An 18,199-nucleotide genomic window follows, 5' to 3' on the forward strand; every position below is an offset into this window, starting at 1 on the left:
TGATGTCATCCCACATGGGGCTCAAAGTCTTAATCCCCATTTTACAGATGAGGTAACTGTGGCCAAGAGAAGTTAAGTGACTTGCTCAAAGTCATAAAGCAGACAAGTGGTGGAATCAGGATTAGAACCCATGACCTCTGCCTCCCAAGCCCGTGCTCTTTCCACTGAGCCACGCTGCTTCTCTAGTTCCTTGAGGGCAGGGATTGGGTCTGCCTACCCTGTTGTAGTGTATTTTTCCAAGCGCTTAGTACAGTGCTCTGCACACAGTAAGCGTTCAATAAATGCAATTGATTGATGTAAAAGGAAGAAAGCTGGTGGACAGCCTTGAAGCCAACGGTAAGGTGTCTTTGTTCACATTAGAAGGAAATGGGCAAACTTTGGAGCTTTTGAAGGGATGAAGAGAGCGATGTTTCAGGAAGATGACCAGGGCAGCAGGGTGAAGGATGGAATGGAGGCAGGGAGACCAGTGAGGAAGCTGATAAAATAGTCTAACCGTGACATGACCACAGAGGGGTGATTGGCAACATTTTTGTTCAGAACAGTCAAGTAAAATGAAATCTTCGAGTACGTGTAACACAAAGAGCCAATCTTACAACTTGGTCATACATACAATCGTAACAAAACAATGATAACAATGACAGTGATATTTGTTAAGTGCTTACTATGTGTCAAGCACTAAGTGCTGAAGAAGATTCAAATTAATCAGGTCAGATACAGTCCCTGTCCTGCATATGGCTCACAGTCTAAGTAGAAGGGAGATCAGGTATTGAATCCCCATTTTACAGATGAGATAACAGAGGCACAGAGAAGTGAAATGACTTGCCCAAGGTCACACAGCTGGGACATGGTGGAGCTGGGATTAGAACCCAAGTCCTCTGACTTCCAAACTTGTGCTCTTTCCACTAGGCCACACCGCTCCTATGAGCAGCATTAATCGTAAATTCACATAGTCTCTAACGGTTTTAAAGGCCTTGTCCTCCTCACAATTCCTCACCTGCTTTGCAGCCACTGGGTTAAATGACCACCCTTGCAGACCCAGGGCTACTTGGTTTTATGGGGTCCCCATCTGACACATAATGCCATGTGGATGCTGCTGGAGGGAAATGAGGAGAGAGAAGAAGTGAGGAAGAGAGAAAAGAGAAAGAAAGCAAAAGGAAAATCTACATCTCCAATCCTGCACTTGCCTGCTGTGTGACCTTGGGCAAGTCACTTCACTTCTCTGTGCCTCAGTTACCTCATCTGTAAAATGGGGATTGAGACTGTGAGCCCCACATGGGACAGGGACTGTTGTCCAACCTCTCTCCAACCAACCTCTCTCCTCTGCAGTCCCATATTTCCTCCTGCCTTCAGGACATCGCCACTTGGATGTCCCGCCAACACCATAAACTATGTCCAGAACAGAGCGCCTTATCTTCCCACCCAAACCTTATTCTCCCCTTGTCTTTCCCAACACTGTAGACAATACCACTATCCTCCCTATCTTACAAGCTCAGAACCTTACTAAAATCTGCATTTTCCACTCCATCCAAACTGCTACCATGTTAATCCAAATACTTATCCTATCCCATCTCGATTACTGTATCAGCCTCTTTGCTGACCTCCCTGCCTCCTCTCTCCTGACTCCAGTCCATAATTCACTCTGCTGCCCGAATCATTTTTCTAAAAAAAATTCAGTCCATGTCTCCATACTCCTCAAGAACCTCCAATGGTTGCCCATCCACCTCTGCAATCAAACAGAAATGCCTTACAGAGTACTCAATCGGCTCACCCCTCCTATCTTACCTCATTGTTCTTCTTCTAGAAGCCAGCCCCCGGCTTGCTGAGTGTGCCTCCATTTCATCCATCTTGCCACCAAATCCTTTTCCAAACCCTCCCACTAGCCTGGAACTCCTCCCCTTCCATTTATGCAAGACCACTACTCTCCCCACCTTCATAACCTTATGAAGGTCACATCTCCTCCAAGAGGACTTCCCTGATTAAGCTCTCTTGTAATAAGAATAATAGTAATAATAACAGTAACTGTGGTATTTGTTAAGCGCTTACTATGTGCCAGGCACTGGACTGAGCACTGGGGTGAATACAAGCAAATCGGGTTGAACACAGTCCCTGTCCCACATGGAGCTCACAGTCTCAATTCCCGTTTTACAGATGAGGTAACTGAGGCTCAGAGAAGTTTAAGGGACTTGCCCAAGGCCACACAGCAGACAGGTGGCAGAGCCAGGATTAGAACCCATGACTTTCTGACTCCGAGGCCCATTCTTTATCCACTACGCTAGTGTCTTGTCCCAGGCTCCCTCTCCCTTCTGTGTTGTCTATTATATTTTGATCTGTGACTTTGGGGAATTTAGTATTCATCTCATCCTAAACCCCCCAACACGTATAGAACACTGTACTAAGTATTTGGTAGAGTACACAGTTGGCAGACATGTTTCCTGTCTACAACAAGCTTATAGCCTATCAGCCCCAATCTCCATCCTTCCCTTTTGACTCCAAAGAGCTGCCTAGTCAATGGATGCTTCCAGGCTGGGCAGGGATTTCCACCTCCCCTCCCACCCACTACGGGATGGAGAAGCAGGGATGGCTCAGTGGAAAGAGCACAGGCTTTTGGAGTCAGAGGTCATGGGTTCAAATCCCAGCGCCGCCAATTGTCAGCTGTGACTTTGGGCAAGTCACTTAACTTCTCTGGGCCTCAGTTACCTCATCTGTAAAATGGGGATTAAGACTGTGAGCCCCCCGTGGGACAACCTGATCACTTTGTAACCTCCCCCAGCACTTAGGACAGTGCCTTGCACACAGTAAGTGCTTAATAAATGCAATTATTATTATTAACTTCCTCCCTGAGAAGGAGGAGGCAAGGAAGTTTCAGTCAGAACTGTCGTTTTCTTGTTAAGCACTTACTATTAGCCAAGCACTATATTAAATACTAGGGTAGATACACTAGTAATAATGATGGCATTGTTAAGCGCTTACTATGTGACAAGCACTGTACTAAGCACTGGGGTGGATAGGAGCACAGGCTTGGGAGCCAGCGGTGGTGGTTTCTAGTCCCGGCTCTGCTACTTGTTGGCTGTGTGACTTTGGGCAAGTCACTTAACTTCTCTGTGCCTCAGTAACCTCATCTGTAAAATGGGGATTAAGACTCTGAGCCCCACGTGGGACAACCTGATTACCTTTAATCTACCCCAGTGCTTAGAACTGTGCTTGGCACCTAGTAAGTGCTTAACAAATACCATCATCATCATCATCATTATTACTATTATTATTACAAGCAAATCAAGTTGAACACAGTCCCTGCTCCTTGTGGGGCTCATAGTCTCAATCCTCGTTTTACAAACAAGAAAACTAAGGCCCAGAGAAGTGAAGTGACTTGCCCAAGGTCACCCAGCAGACAGGTGGTGGAGCCCATGACCTGACTCTCAGGCCTGTGCTCAATTGATTACACCACACTGCTTCTCCAAGATAATCAGACCCTACATGGGGCTCACAGTCTTAAGTGGGAGGAAGAAAAAGTACTTGAATCACTATTGTGCTAATGAGGAAACTAAGGCACAGGTACTTTAATTGATTTGCCCAACTGTGCAGTGCTAAGTGCTTAGCATAGTGCTCTGCACACAGGAGTCACTCAATAAATAACACTGATGAATTGATTGCATGGTTGGAGGTCTGAACAGAGTGGGTTTGGCCCCACACAGGTGTCCGCTGAGCCCTAAAATTCCCTGGTCCCCTTCAAATCTCCGAAGATGCTCCCGAGTCTGTGGCTCTCTGGGAGTCTAGGCCTGGTTTTCCCACCAGGCAGAGAGCCCTGTGCCCCTCCCCAACTCAACCTCTCCTCCCTCCATCCCTCCCCTGCCCCTGTCGAAGTCCAGTGGTGCCACACTTTGCGCTGCAGTAGCAGTAATACACATTAGGGCCACAGTCAGAGCTTTTAAATACCTGCCCCCACCTTCCCAGCCTGAGGGTGAGAGCCACATTTGGCTCTAAGGAGAGTCAGAGATGGGCCCTGAGCCCCAGGCCACAGTGCTCTGACTACAGGAGTGCCTCCCTTTGGGAGTCGTTGCCCATCCACCTCCACAACAAAAAAAAAACTTTTCACCTTAAAGCAGTCAGTCACCTTGCTCCCTCCTACCTCCAGCCCAGCCCAAACATTTAGCTCCTCTAATTCTAACCTACTCACTGTATCTTCATCGCCTCTATCTCACCCCTGACCCCTCGCCCATGTCCTGCCCTCCCTCCTCAAATCCAACAGACAATTATTCTCCCCGCCTTCAAAGCCTTACTGGAGGCACACCTCCTCCAAGGGGCCTTCTCGGACTAATCCTTCCTTTCCTTTTCTCCCATTCCCTTCTGCGTTGCCTTGACTTGCTCCCTTTATTCATTCCCGAGCCCAGCCCCACAGTATTTATGTAAAAAAATAATAATAATAATGGCATTTGTTCATTCATTCAATCATATTTATTGAACGCTTACTGTGTGCAGAGCACTGTACTAAGCGCTTGGGAAGTACAAGTTGGCAACATATAGAGTCGGTCCCTACCCAACAACGGGCTCACAGTCGCTTACTATGTGCAAAGCACTGTTCTAAATACTGGGGAGGATACAAGATGATCAGGTTGTACCACGTGGGGTTCAGTCTTAATCCCCATTTTACAGGTAAGGTAACTGAGGCCCAGAGAAGTTAAGTGACTTGCCCAAGGTCATACAGTTGACAAGCGGCAGAGTCAGGATTTGAATCCATGATCTCTGACTCCCAAGCCCGGGCTCTTTCCACTGAGCCACGCTGCTTCCCGTATCTGTAATTTATTTACTGATTTCTATTAATGTGTGTCTCCCTCTTGAGACTGTAAGCTTGTTGTGGGCAGGGAATGTGTCTGCTTATTGTTACACTGTACCTTCCCAAGCGCTCTGCACACAGTAAGTGCTCAATAAACATGATTGAATGAATGAATAAGTAAAAAGCTAATGGTTTGGATCAAATGTATGTCAAAAGGCAATAGTGTCTATGTCTAAAATGATATCCATAGCAGCGAGCTTGAGTGAACTCCCCCATCTCAACTTCCTGGTCAAGCCATCATCCCAAGACAGAAACATGGCCTCATGGCACGGGCTTGGGAGTCAGAGGTCATGGGTTTTAATCCCGGCTCTGCCACTTGTCTGCTGTGTGACCTTGGACAAGTCACTTCATTTCTTTGTGCCTCAGTTACCTCATCTGGAAAATGGGGATTAAGAGTGTGAGTCTCATGTGGGACAGGGACTGCATCCAACCCGATTACCTTGTATCTACCTCAGTGCTGATAACAGTGCTTGGCACATAAAAAGCGCTTAACAAATATAATAATAATAATAATGGCATTTATTAAGCACTTACTATGTGCAAAGCACTGTTCTAAGCGCTGAGGAGGTTACAAGGTGATCAGGTTGTCCCACAAGGGGCTCATAGTCTTGAGGCCCAGAGAAGTTAAGTGCCTTGCCCAAAGTCACACAGCTGACAATTGGCGGAGTCGGGATTTGAACCCATGACCTCTGACTCCAAAGCCCGTGCTCTTTCCACTGAGCCATGCTGCTTCATCATCAGCATCATCACCTCACAGTCACATGTTTAAATCTGTTTACTCTTCTGTTACTCATTTAACATGGTACTGCTCTTAATTTATGTCTATTGTCTTTCAAAGACATTTGTGCTTCTTGTAACTAGTAGGCAAAGGAAAAGGGGAGTTCTTTCAGGAAGAATTTCACATTCAGTTGTTACTCTCATGTTGAACTAGACTTTCACATCCAAAGACCTTTGGAGGAGTACAACAGGACACCAAGGGATAGCAATTATAGCCATAGTAACAATTATAATAATAATAACAATTGTGGTATTTGGTAAGTGCCTACTATGTACCAAGCACTCTACTAAGCACTGGGGTAGACAGAAGATGATCAGGTCAGACACAGTCCTTGTCCAATAATAATAATTGTGGTATTTGTTAAGCACTTATTATGTGTCAGGAACTGTACTAAGTGCTGGGGTGGATACAAGCAAATTAGGTTGGACACAGTCCCTGTCCTGTCCCACATGGGGCTCAAAGTCTTAATCCCCATTTTACAGATGAGGCAACTGAGGAACAGAGAAGTGAAGCGACTCGCCGAAGGTCCCACAGCAGACATGTAGCGGAGCTGGGATTAGAACCGAGGTCCTTCTGAATCCCAGGCCCCTGATCTATCTACGAGGCCAAGCTGCTTGGGACTCACAGTCTAGGTGGGAGTAACAACAGGTATTGAATCCCCATTTTACAGTTGAGGAAACTGACAAACAGACAAGTTAAGTGACTTGTTTTGTTGTCTGTCTCCCCCTTCTAGACTGTGAGCCTGTTGTTGGGTAGGGACTGTCTCTTATCTGTTGCCGATTTGTACTTCACATGCACTTAGTACAGTGCTCTGCACACAGTAAGCGCTCAATAAATACGACTGAATGAATGAATGAATGACCCATCCAAGGTCACACAGCAGGCAAGCGGCAGAACCGGAATTAGAACCCAGGTCCTTGTGAAAAAGCACTGTGGCCTTTAAGAAGGAGTGTGGCCTAGTGGAAAGACCACAGGCTTGGAGGCAGGAGGACCTGGGTTCTAATCCAAGTCCAACCACTTGTCTGCTGTGTGATCTTGGGCAAGTCACATAACTTCTCTGTTCCTCAGTTACTTCATGTGCAAAAGGGAGTTTAAAGCTGTGAGCCCCATGTGGGACATGGACTGTGTCCAATCTGATTATCTTGCATCTACTCCAGCACTTAGTTCAGTGCCTGGCATATAGTAAGTGATTAATTAGACCATTAAAACTAAAATAAATAAAAGGCCCTTTGACCCCTAGGTCTGTGATCTTTCCTTCTGCTGTTCCTGCCTGCATTCTCCATCAGCCTGTTTCCAGTGGGGAATGACTCTGTGAGTGTTTGCAGTCTGGTGGCTGACAGCTCAGTCAGCTCTCCTCTGCTTCCTCAAAACTCTTTAAATTCTGTCAGTCAGTAAGCCAGCAAGTCAATCCTATTTATTGAGCACTTGCTGTGTGCGGAGCACTGAGCTAAGTGCTTGAGTACAATATCACAACAAAAAGTCACATTCCTTGCCCACAACAAGCTTAGAGTAGAGAGGCGGAGGCAGACATTAATATGGAGGAGGGATGAATAAAGGGAGCAAGTCAGGACAATGCAGAAGGAGAAGAAGAAAGGGGGACTTAATCAGAGAAGGCCTCTTGGAGGAGATGTAAATCAGGCAGACAATTACTCTCCCGCATTTCAAAGACTTATTGAAGGCACATTAAGGCTTTGAAATGCGCAAGAGTAATTGTCTGCCGATGGTCAGCTGTGTGACTGGGCAAGTCACTTAACTTCTCTGTGCCTCAGTTACCTCATCTGTAAAATGGGGATTAAGACTGTGAGCCCCCCTGCCCCCCCCCCCGCGTGGGACAACCTGATCACCTGGTAACCTCCCCAGCGCTTAGAACAGTGCTTTGTACATAGTAAGCTCTTAATAAATGTCATTATTATTATTATTATATGAGGAGGGAGGGCATTCCAGGTCAAAGGCAGGATGTGGGTGAGAGGTCGGCAGCTGCTGAGAAGGGTTGGACTGTAGACTGTAAACTCCTTCTCTAAACTGTAAGCTCTTCCTCTAGATTGTAAGCTACTTGTGGGCAGGGAACCTGTCTACCAATTCTGTTTGTTTTTTAATGGTATTTGTTAAGTGCTTATTATGGGCCAGACACTGTTCTAAGCTCTGGGGTAGATCCCAAGTAATCAGATTGGACACGGGCCATGTCCCACAAAGGGTTCACGGCCTTAATCCCCATTTTACAGATGAGGTAAATGAGGCACAGAGCAGTGAAGTGACTTGCCCAAGGTCACACAGCAGTTTAAGTGGACGAGCTGGGATTAGAACGCTGGTCCTTCTGCTTGTGCTTGATCCACTAGGCCAAACTGTTTCTCTGTTACTCTGTACTTTCCCAGTTGCTTAGCACATGTTAAGTGCTAAATAAATATGATTGATTAATTGATTGGGAGGAATGAAACTGCAGGTGCTTCACTGGCGGCCTAATCTCAGGCAATGAATTTAACTTTGCCTCCTCCAGAATCAGGCTGACCATTCATTCATTCATTTAATCATATTTACTGAGCACTTACTGTGTGCAAAGCACTGTACTAAGCACTTGGGACAGTACAATATAACAACAAACAGGCACATTCCCTGCCCATAACTAGCTCACTGTATAGAAGGGAAGACAGACATTACTATACATACATACATTAATTAATTAATTAATTGCCAATATCTATGTATGTGCTGTGGGGATGGGAGGGAGGAAGAATGAAGGGAGCAAGTCAGGGCAATGCAGAAGGGAGTGGGAGAAGAGGAGAGGAGGGTTTAGTCAGGGGAGGCTTCTTGGAGAAGATGTGGCTTACAATGATTTATGTTCACTGAAAGTCCTGGCTGGCTTGCAAATTCCACATTCGGAGGCTTACCTGTGGGGAGTGATAATACAGGATGGAAAGAGGCATCCAGCTCGTGAACACGGTGGCTCGAAAGCCCAGGTTTTGCAGTGTGATCGCAAGCGCTCCAGGTTGACGTGGGCATCATGCAAGGCATGTGCACAGAAAGGTGATTCAGGACATCTTTGGAGGGCAAAGCCTGCAAAGGTAGAGATGCAAACAGATGAAAGAATTTCTCCCTATGGCCTCTCTCCTCCTCCTAGAAGCCTCTCCCTTGGAAACCGGCGCAAGAGACCAGGCACAGTAGAGGAAGATAAGTGCCCTGCTCATTTTCTGCAACCTTTTACTAAAGGGGGAAGGCAAATGATCAGGACTTGAGCTTTCCTCATCGCTGGGCCCTGCATTGACACGATAAACGTCTTCTGACAGGGCTTTGGACTGCACCGGACTAGAAGAATCAAAATGGAACCACTGCTGCCCCTCCACTGCAGCGCTTGGGGCTCGGCTCCCAGGGTGCCCTGCACACGGTGGGCTGTCTGTGCGGACTTAAGCCGCTCCTGATGGCCCGCTGGACTGCCCCACCACTTGGCCGTGTGACTCCTTACACAGTAAGTGCTCACGAAATACGATTGATTGAATGAATGAATGAATGAATACCAGCTGCCCACTATATCATGACTCCCAGGGCCCTCAGCATCCTGCTCTACCGGACGGCCCCGCTGCCTCCCTGGGACCTCGAATCAGCTCTCCTCTGCTCCATCAAAGAGCCTCCGTGCCCGCCCACCTCCCACCATATGGGCAGGACACAGAAAGCCACCAGCAGCTTGGCAATGCCTCCACAAATCCCGGGGAAGATTGTGGTGGCTTGCTGCTGGGGCCCTCACTGTGGCCCATGGGCTCACACAAGCCTGTGGACTCTGAACCTTGAGGAGCTGAAAATCCTGCTCCTCCTTCCTGCCACAGCACCCAACTGATGCTTGCTTTTGTCTTTATGGTGTTTGCTTTTTGTATCCGTTGTCAATCCCCTCTTCCCATTTTTATTTTTAGGTTGTGAGGGCCCTGAGGGACAAGGATTGTGCCTAATTCCCACCTGCGTATTTTTTCTCAGAGCTTAATGCAGTGCTCTGCATACAGTAAACTGGGCAGGGAATGTGTCAGTTTAGTGTTATATTGTACTCTCCCAAGCTCTTAGTACAGTGCTTTGCACACAGTAAGTGCTCAATAAATACGACTGAATGAATGAAGCACTTCTTAATCACCAAACTACTACTACTACAACTACTACCACCTTATTTAGGGATGGAAAAAGAACTAGTCACCTAGTCACGCTAAGGCCTCAACCACCTTGGGTCTAGATTACTGCAACAATCTCTTTTCTCGCTTTCCAGCCTAAACCCCATTCCCCAACAGCTTCATGTATCATGCCTAGGCATGCCACTCCTACAGCGCTTAGAACAGTGCTTTGCACATAATAAGCGCTTAATAAATGCCATCATTATTATTATTATTATTCTGTCTTTCCTCCAGTGGGGCAAGCATGCTTACTCTTTCCCACGGAGGGCATGCCCTTGCCCGCCACTTGCCAAAACCCATGACTTCCCCAAGACTTCGAAAAGCAGTACGGTACAGTGGATACAACACGTGCCTGTAAGTCAGAAGGCCATGGGTGCTAATCCTGGCTCCGCCACTTGTCTGCTGGGGACTCTGAGCAAGTCACTTCACTTCTCTGTGCCTCAGTTCCCTCATCTGTAAAATGGGGACTGAGACTGTGAGCCCCAATGTGGGACAGGGACTATTTGCTTGTATCCGCCTCAGCCCTTAGGACACTGTCTGACACATAGTAAGCACTTAACAAATACCACAATTATTATTATTGTTCCCCGCTTCAGGGAAGTCCCCCCCAACCTCTCTGCTTCCCTGTATTAAAATTTGACTAGCCATTCCTAACTGCCCACATAGATCCCAAGATTAACATCATCTGGACCTGGTCATTCCAGTAAGCCCCCATACCTTAGCATACCCATGCTTAATATATTTTTATTGCTGTGATTACATACCAGTTCTGGGGCGTTTATTTTCTGCATCATCATTCACTCTGATCTAGGCCTGGCTGGGTTAAACGTTTTCTTAAAAGTAATGAGTCCAACTCCCCCATGGATTAAGACCTTTGGGAGGAATGCTTAACATTTTAACAATGCAATAACTAATCTTCCAAAGGTCTGAGAAAGTTCCTGGGAGTCGGAGGCCCTGGGTTCTGATCCTGGCTTTGCCACTTGTCTGCTGTGTGACCTTAGGAAAGTTACTTCATTTCTCTGTGCCTGTTACCTCATCTGTAAAATGGGGATTAGATCCTACTCCTTCTAATATAGACTTTGAATCCCATGTGGGACAGGGATTGGGTCTGACCTGATTAGCGTGATTCTACCCCAGGGCTTAGAACAGTGCCTGACACATAGTAAGTGCTTAACAAATATTATAATTATTATTATTACTGAATCTCTCAAAGGTTCTAACTCCCTCCCCAGGGAGTCACCTCAGGCATGCACTGCAACAGTCTGATTCAATAAAAAATATTAGGATGCTATCATTAACCACTACATATTGAAAACAAGCCCAGAGTAAATTGTTTACAGATATTATGGGTTGGAATTTAGGGGCTGGAGCATTTCCAAGAGTTAGAAATAAAGCAACTGAAAAATTACGGCTCATGAAAAATACAGGGCTCATGTGGCTCTTCAATCTCCAAGTTGTTCTTCCTTGTAAAGGAAGAGAGAAATGTACCTCTTTACTGATTCAGATTTTAATATCACAATCCCTTGAGATATAACACCAGACAAAATGACCGGTTTGTTGTAACTTCAGCTCAGTGGCATCCGAATATGTAGCATTATTTTCAAATATATGTTATATAAACATAATGTCATTATATGACACTTCTGTTTATTGTTTCACCTTATCAACCAACCAATTATATTTATTGAACATTTACTGTGTGCACAGCATTGTACTGAGTATTTGGGAGAGTACAATACAACAGAGTGGTAGAAAAGTTCCCCACCCACCAGGAGCTTATAGTCTATAGAGAGGGAGACAGACAATAAAATATAGTCCAATAAGTGCTATGGAGCTGAGGATGAGGTGAATATCAAGCGCTTAAAGGGAACAGATCCAAGTGAAAGGGTGGTGGAGAAGGAGAAGAAGTAGAAGAAATGAGGGCTTAGCAAGGGAATGCCTCTTGGAGGAGATGTGATTTTAATACAGCTTTGAAGGTGAAGAGAATGATGGGCTGTTGGCTATAAAGGGGGGAGGAGCTCAAGGCCAGAGAGAGGACATTGGCAAGGAATCAGCGTTGAGATGGATGAGAGAGACGTACAATGAGTAAGTTGGCATTGGAGGAGTGAAGTGTTAGGGCTGGGTTGTATTAGGAAATTAGTGAGGTTAAAGCTAATAGAAGCAGCGTGGCCTAGTGGAAAGAACCCTGTCCTGGGCATCAGAGGACCTGGGTTCTAATCCTGGCTCTACTACTTGCCTGCTGGGTGAACTTTGGGCAAGTCACTTCACTTCTCTGGGCCTCAGTTTTCTCATCTTTAAAACAGGGATGAAATACCAGTCCTTTCTACCCCTTAGACTGCGAGTCTTTTTTAGAACTGGGTTTGCTTCACCTGATCATCATGTATCTACCCTAGCACTCAGAACAGTGCTTGGCACATAGTAAGAGCTTAATCAATTCCACAATCATGATTATTATTATAGGAGGGGGCGAGCTGATTGAGCGCTTTAAAGCCTCAAGGAGTTTCTGTTTGATGCGGAGATGAAGGGGCAATGAGTAAAGGTTTTTGAGGAGGGGAGAGACATGAACTGAACTTTCGTTTTTAGAAAAATGATCTGGGCAGCAGAATGAAGTACAGACAGAGGTGGAGAGACAGGAGGCAGGGAGGTCAGCAAGGAGGCTGATGTAGTTACGGTGGGATATAAGTGCTTGGAGCAGCATAGTAGCAGCTTGGATGGAAAGGAAATGGCAGATTTTAGTGATGTTGTGAAGGTAGAATCACCAGGGTTTCGTGACAGATTGAATATTTGAGCTAAATGAGAGATATGAGTTAAGGATAATGCCAAGGGTATGGACTTGTGAGACACGGAGAACAGGGGTGCTGTCTACGGTGATGGTAAATGCATGGGGAGGACAGGACTTGAGTGGGAAGATAATTTGTTTTGGACAAATTACTTTTGAGGTGTCAGCAGGACATCCAAGCAGAGTTGTTCTCAAGTCAGGAGGAAATACAAGCCTGCAGAGAAAGAGAGGGGTCAGGACTGGAGGTGTAGATTTGGGAATCATCTGTAAAGAGATGGTAGATGAAGCTGTGGGAGTGAATGAGTTCTCCAAAGGACTGGGTGTAAATGGAGATTAGAAAGGGATACAGAACTGAACCTTGAGGGACTCCCACAGGTAGAGGGTGGGAGGCAGAGGAGGAGCCTGTGAAAGAGACTGAGAATATGAGCGGCCAGAGGGATAGGAGGAGAAGCAGGAGAGGACAGTGTCAGTGAAGCCGAGGTTGGATAATGTTTCCAGGAGAAGGGGTTGGTCCACAGTGTCAAAGGTAGATGGGAGGTCAAGGAGAATCCTAACTTGCTTGCTATTGGCTTTGGCAAGAAGGGGAAGTTATCGGTGACTTTAGAGAGGGCAGTTTCAGTGGAGTGCAGGGAGCGGAAGCCAGATTGGAGGGGGTCAAGAAGAGAACTGCTTGACCCCTGGAACTGGGAGCTGAAGGGGCGGGAAGCAGAGTGCCTGCTGTCTGCTTCTGATGGAATTCCCAAGGGTGCCTGTGTGGCTAGAACCTTCCCCAGTGAATGCAACCCCTGCCATCTGAGCAGAGAGCACCCTGCACTCTGGGTAGAGGGTGGACTCACCTTCCCATCCCTGGAAGGCCCACGCCTGCACCTATACGCTTATGCCCCTCTGTGGGTTGAAGAGGCTTGGGCTCTTCACTTCATTCATTCATTCAATCATATTTACTGAGCACTTACAGTGTGCAGAGCCCTGCACTAAGGGCGTGGGTGAGTACACTATAACAGTAAATGGGCACAGTCCCTGCCCACAACGAGCTTACAGTCTAGAGGTGCTAATTTTATCTCTTGACCCAGTTTGGTTAATAAATGGACAAAATTAAAGTGAGTTTTAAGAGGGCTTAGGAAAACCAAAGCACTATACCAGTGTATAATTACTGACTGAGCTTCTGATTGTGATGATCTAATCCCTTGAAGAAGGAACTGCAGAGCATTTATTATATTATTTAAGTTCAAAATGGCTTTCTTTCCAACTTGTTTTTCCTCTAAAATCTTTCTGCTCATCTCACCAACTGATTGACTATATTTCCAAACTCTTTCTCCTAAAAGGAAGAAGTACTAGTATTTCAAACAACCTCAAGGATGCTCACTTAATATATGCATTTCAAATCATTCTAAACTTCAGAATTTTTAAAAGCCTTTCACCACCAAAGGCAAGAAAAGTGGCTCCTTTAAAGATTCAGTCTTTAATGGAAACCTATGCAAATCCCTGGCCTACTGGAATGAGCCCGGGCCTGGGAATCAGAGGACCTGGATTCTCAACCCAGCTCCACTACTTGCCTGCTGTGTGATCTCGGACAAGTCACTTCACTTCTCTGTGCCTCCATTTCCTCATCTTTAAAAGGGGGAGTCAATACCTATTCTCCCTCCTGTTTAGACTGTGAGCCCGCTGAGGGACGGGGACTGCCTCTGACCTGATTACCTTGTATCCGCCACAGTACTTAGAACAGTGCTTGACACATAGTAAGCACTTGACAAATACCACAAAGATAATAATACTCATCTAATTACACATACCCAGCTATGACTAAATAAGGTATTTTGTTGCAGATAAAGCCTTACTAGAGGAATTTTTGTGGTTCCATCCCTAACCAGGAGGAAGGATGTCTAAGAGTGCAGCAATCACAATGTTTCTCCAAGCCTTCTTGTTGCCCACTGATGGACACAGCCTCCTGGCCTATATGGACCACCGATTTGACCCCCATTCATTCATCCATTCATTCATTCATTCATTCATTCAATCAATCGTATTTATTGAGCGCTTACTGGGTGCAGAGCACTGTACTAAGCGCTTGGGAAGTACAAGTCGGCAACATATAGAGACGGTCCCTACCCAACAACGGGTTCACAGTCTAGAAGGGGGAGACAGACAACAAAACAAAACATGTAGACAGGTGTCAAAATTGTCAGAACAAGCAGAATTAAAGCTATATGCACATCATTAACAAAATAAATAGAATAATAAATATGTACAAATATATAGAGTAATAAATCTGTACAAATATATACAAGTGCTGTGGGGAAGGGAAGGAGGTAGGACGGGGGGGATGGGGAGGAGGAGAGGAAAAGGGGGTCTCAGTCTGGGAAGGCCTCCTGGAGGAGGTGAACTCTCAGTAGGGCTTTGAAGGGAGGAAGAGAGCTAGCTTGGTAAATGTGTGGAGAGAGGGCATTCCAGACCAGGGGAAGGACATGGACCGAGGTTAGTGGCAGAGGAACAGAGGGTGCGGGCTGGGCTGTAGAAAGAGAGAAGGGAGGTGAGGTAGGAAGGAGCGAGGTGATGGAGGGCCTTGAAGCTGAGAGTGAGGAGTTTTTGCTTGATTCATAGGTTGACAGGCAACCACTGGAGATTTTTGAGGAGGAGAGTGACATGCCCAGAGCGTTTCTGTACAAAGATAATCTGGGCAGCAGAGTGAAGTATAGCCTGAAGTGGGGAGAGACAGAAATATGGGAGATCAGAGAGGAGATTGATGCAGTAATCCAGTCGGATTAGGATGAGAGATTGAACAAGCAAGGTAGCGGCTTGGATGGAGAGGAAAGGGGAGATCTTGGCGATGCTGCGGAGGTGAGACCAGCAGGTTCTGGTGACAGATTGGATGTGTGGGGTGAACGAGAGAGCAGAGTCGAGGATGACACCAAGGTTGCGGGCTTGTGAGACAGGAAGGATGGTAGTGCCGTCTACACTGACGGGAAAATCAGAGAGAGGACAGGATTTGGGAGGGAATTCTTGGATATACTGAGTTTTAGATGGCAGGCAGACATCCAGATGGAGATGTCCTGAAGGCAGGAGGAGGTACGAGCCTGGTGGGAGGGAGAGAGAGCAGGGGCGGTGATGTAGATTTGGGTGTCATCAGCGTAGAGATGATAGCTGAAGCTGTGGAAGCGAATGAGTTCACCAAGGGAGTGAGTATAGATGGAGAACAGAAGGGGACCAAGAACTGACCCTTGAGGAACCCCTACAGTAAGGGGATGGGAGGGGGAGGGGGAGCCCACAAAGACGACTGAGAATGAACGGCCAGAGAGGTAAGAGGAGAACCACGAGAGGACAGATTCTGTGAAACCAAGGTTGGCTAGCGTGTTGAGGAGAAGGGGGTGAGCCACAGTGTCAAAGGCAAATGAGAGGTCGAGGAGGATTAGGATAGAGTAGGAGCCGTTGGATTTGGCAAAAAGGAGGTCATTGGTGACCCTTGAGAGGGCAGTTTCGGTGGAGTGTAGGGGATGGAATCCAGATTGGAGGGGGTCAAGGAGAGGGTTGGCATTGAGGAATTTGAGGCAGCGAGTGTAGACAACTCGTTCTAGGAGTTTGGAAAGGAAGGGTAGGAGGAAGATAGGGAGATAACTAGAAGGGGAGGTGGGGTCACCCCGGTGGCATTTCTTTCCCCCTTCAAAGCCTTATTGAAGGCACATCTCCAAGAGCCCTTCCCTGACTAAGCCCTCCTTTCTTCTTCCCTCTCTCCCTTCTGCATCAGCCTGACTTGCTCCCTTCATTCATACCCCCGGCATAGTCCCACAGCACATCTGTACACATCTACAATTTCTTAATAATTTTGTCTGCCTCCCCCTTTAGGCTGTAAGCTTGTTGTGAGCAGGAAATGTGTCTGTCTGTTATACTGTACTCTCCCAATCACTTAGTTCAGATCTCTGCACAGAGAAAGGGCCCAATAAATATGACTGACTTGAATGAAAGAATTTTGTACGCTGTCATGTTCTTACAGGAAGGTACCAAACACCATCATCATCATCTACCTATCAAATGCAAGAAAAACCTGCAGGTTGTGCCCATCTTCTACAGAGCATCAAATTCACTAGCATGTTGTGTGGCAGAGTGCACCTGAAGGATGCACCCATCACAGCAGTGGACCAGTGGACAGTAGTGGTCACCTAGTTGGCTCCAAGCTCACAGAGGTGATACTGTACATGCTGTTCAATCGCCTTCAAAGGCTCTCTAGGTAACGCTGAGTAAATGCCATGGGATTTCAGAGATGTCGCCATTATCACCATCTTCAAGATGGAAGCGGAGAGATCTGGCTCTAGAAATGATTGTGCTGCTCTTCATTGCTGGCAAGAGCCTGGGGAAAGTCCTCCTGAACTGAAGAAGAGTTGGTGGGGACGGGGGTATTCTGAACTGGGGTAGTGAGGGAAATGAAATCCCTTCATCTCTACAAACTCTTTTAGGGACATTATTATGTGCTCCTTTTGTCAGTGGGCTTGTTTGTGACATGCTGAATGGGAAAGAGACTGGATGTACAAGAAAGGGGAATTTTTTAATTATCAGAAATGATCGACTACATGTAGTACGTTTCTACTTCGCGGGAACTCTTTTTTATTGTCAGCTCCAACATCTACGCACTTCTTATGTGTTCCCAACCCTTCTGGATATAATGGCCACTGGAGGAGAAACAATAAGCCCTTGGAGGTGGGCTGACCACCCGCCCGAGAGGTTGGAGGCTTTAGCCTCTCGGCCTGCGGGAGCTCCTCTCCCGCCCTCCTCCAGAAGAAAGGGACAGCTTCATTTCTGGGAATGCAGGCTGCCTGTGGGGTCCCATTCCCTTGTGAGGAGAGCTCCCATCCAAACCCTACACCCCTTGATGGAATAAGGCAAGGGGAATCTTTAGAGATTTGAGCTCAGTGGGAATTTTATGTTACTGAACTAGAATTAGGGAAGAGAAGGGAAAGGGGGCAGAGGTACCTTGACCTTACTTTGGCACATTCTAATATTCAATTGTTGCTTGTGGTTGGAATAGTATTTATTAAGTGTTTACAGGATGCAGAACACTGCAAGGTGCTACTCACCCAAACACATATAATTAAGCACTCCATAAATATAAATGATTGACTGACAGAATACGCAGGTGGGAATTAGACACGGTCCCCTGTCCCTCTCGGGGCTCCCAATCTAAGAGTATAAGTGGGGAAAAGGGACTGGAGACAGACACATCAGGAATGATGAGGCGTTCAAACACAACACAGACAAACACACGCAATCAGTCGCTCTGCGATCATAATTATCTTCTTTATATGTCCCCAAGTAATCAATCCATAAATGGTATGTACTGAGCACTTACTGTGTACAGAGCACTGTAGTACCAGTGAATGGGTGACTGGATGATAGATGCATCATAGCAGGTATATGCAGATGGGAATAGCTGAAATCTTTGTTTACGACTCCTCAAAGTCAACCTTACCTGCTGACTCAAACAACATGCAGGACTCGGATTCAATCTGTAGAGTTTTCGTTTGTGGAAACTCTGAAGTGGCCTTGTACGGGCAGATGTGCACGTGGTAATCGTCGACGGAGATTTCGTTCTTGTCCTGTCTTTTCCCCTTTTCTTAACTTGCTTCTCACTACGTAACCAACTACTGGAGGGAGGCCGCTGACCTACGTTCTCTGAAAAA

The 18,199-nt window shown here is 46.5% G+C and overlaps 1 protein-coding gene across 4 annotated transcripts in view; it reads right to left on the bottom strand.

Annotated features, from left to right (window-relative positions):
• Positions 1 to 18,199, bottom strand: part of KANSL1L (KAT8 regulatory NSL complex subunit 1 like) — a 99,931-nt gene that overhangs the window by 38,246 nt on the left and 43,486 nt on the right. For all 4 annotated transcript variants that reach the window (XR_005456235.1, XR_005456234.1, XM_038766420.1 and 1 more), the window contains exons 6-7: positions 17,989 to 18,199; positions 8,495 to 8,660 (exon numbers count right to left, since the gene is read on the bottom strand). Coding sequence is in view for 2 of the 4 variants with exons in the window: in XM_038766420.1 (XP_038622348.1) it covers positions 8,495 to 8,660; positions 17,989 to 18,199 (377 nt within the window). In the remaining 2 variants the exon portion in view is untranslated. The remainder of the gene's footprint in view (positions 1 to 8,494; positions 8,661 to 17,988) is intronic.

Source organism: Tachyglossus aculeatus, chromosome 25, assembly GCF_015852505.1.
Source record: "Tachyglossus aculeatus isolate mTacAcu1 chromosome 25, mTacAcu1.pri, whole genome shotgun sequence".
Taxonomy (NCBI): Eukaryota; Metazoa; Chordata; class Mammalia; order Monotremata; family Tachyglossidae; genus Tachyglossus; species Tachyglossus aculeatus.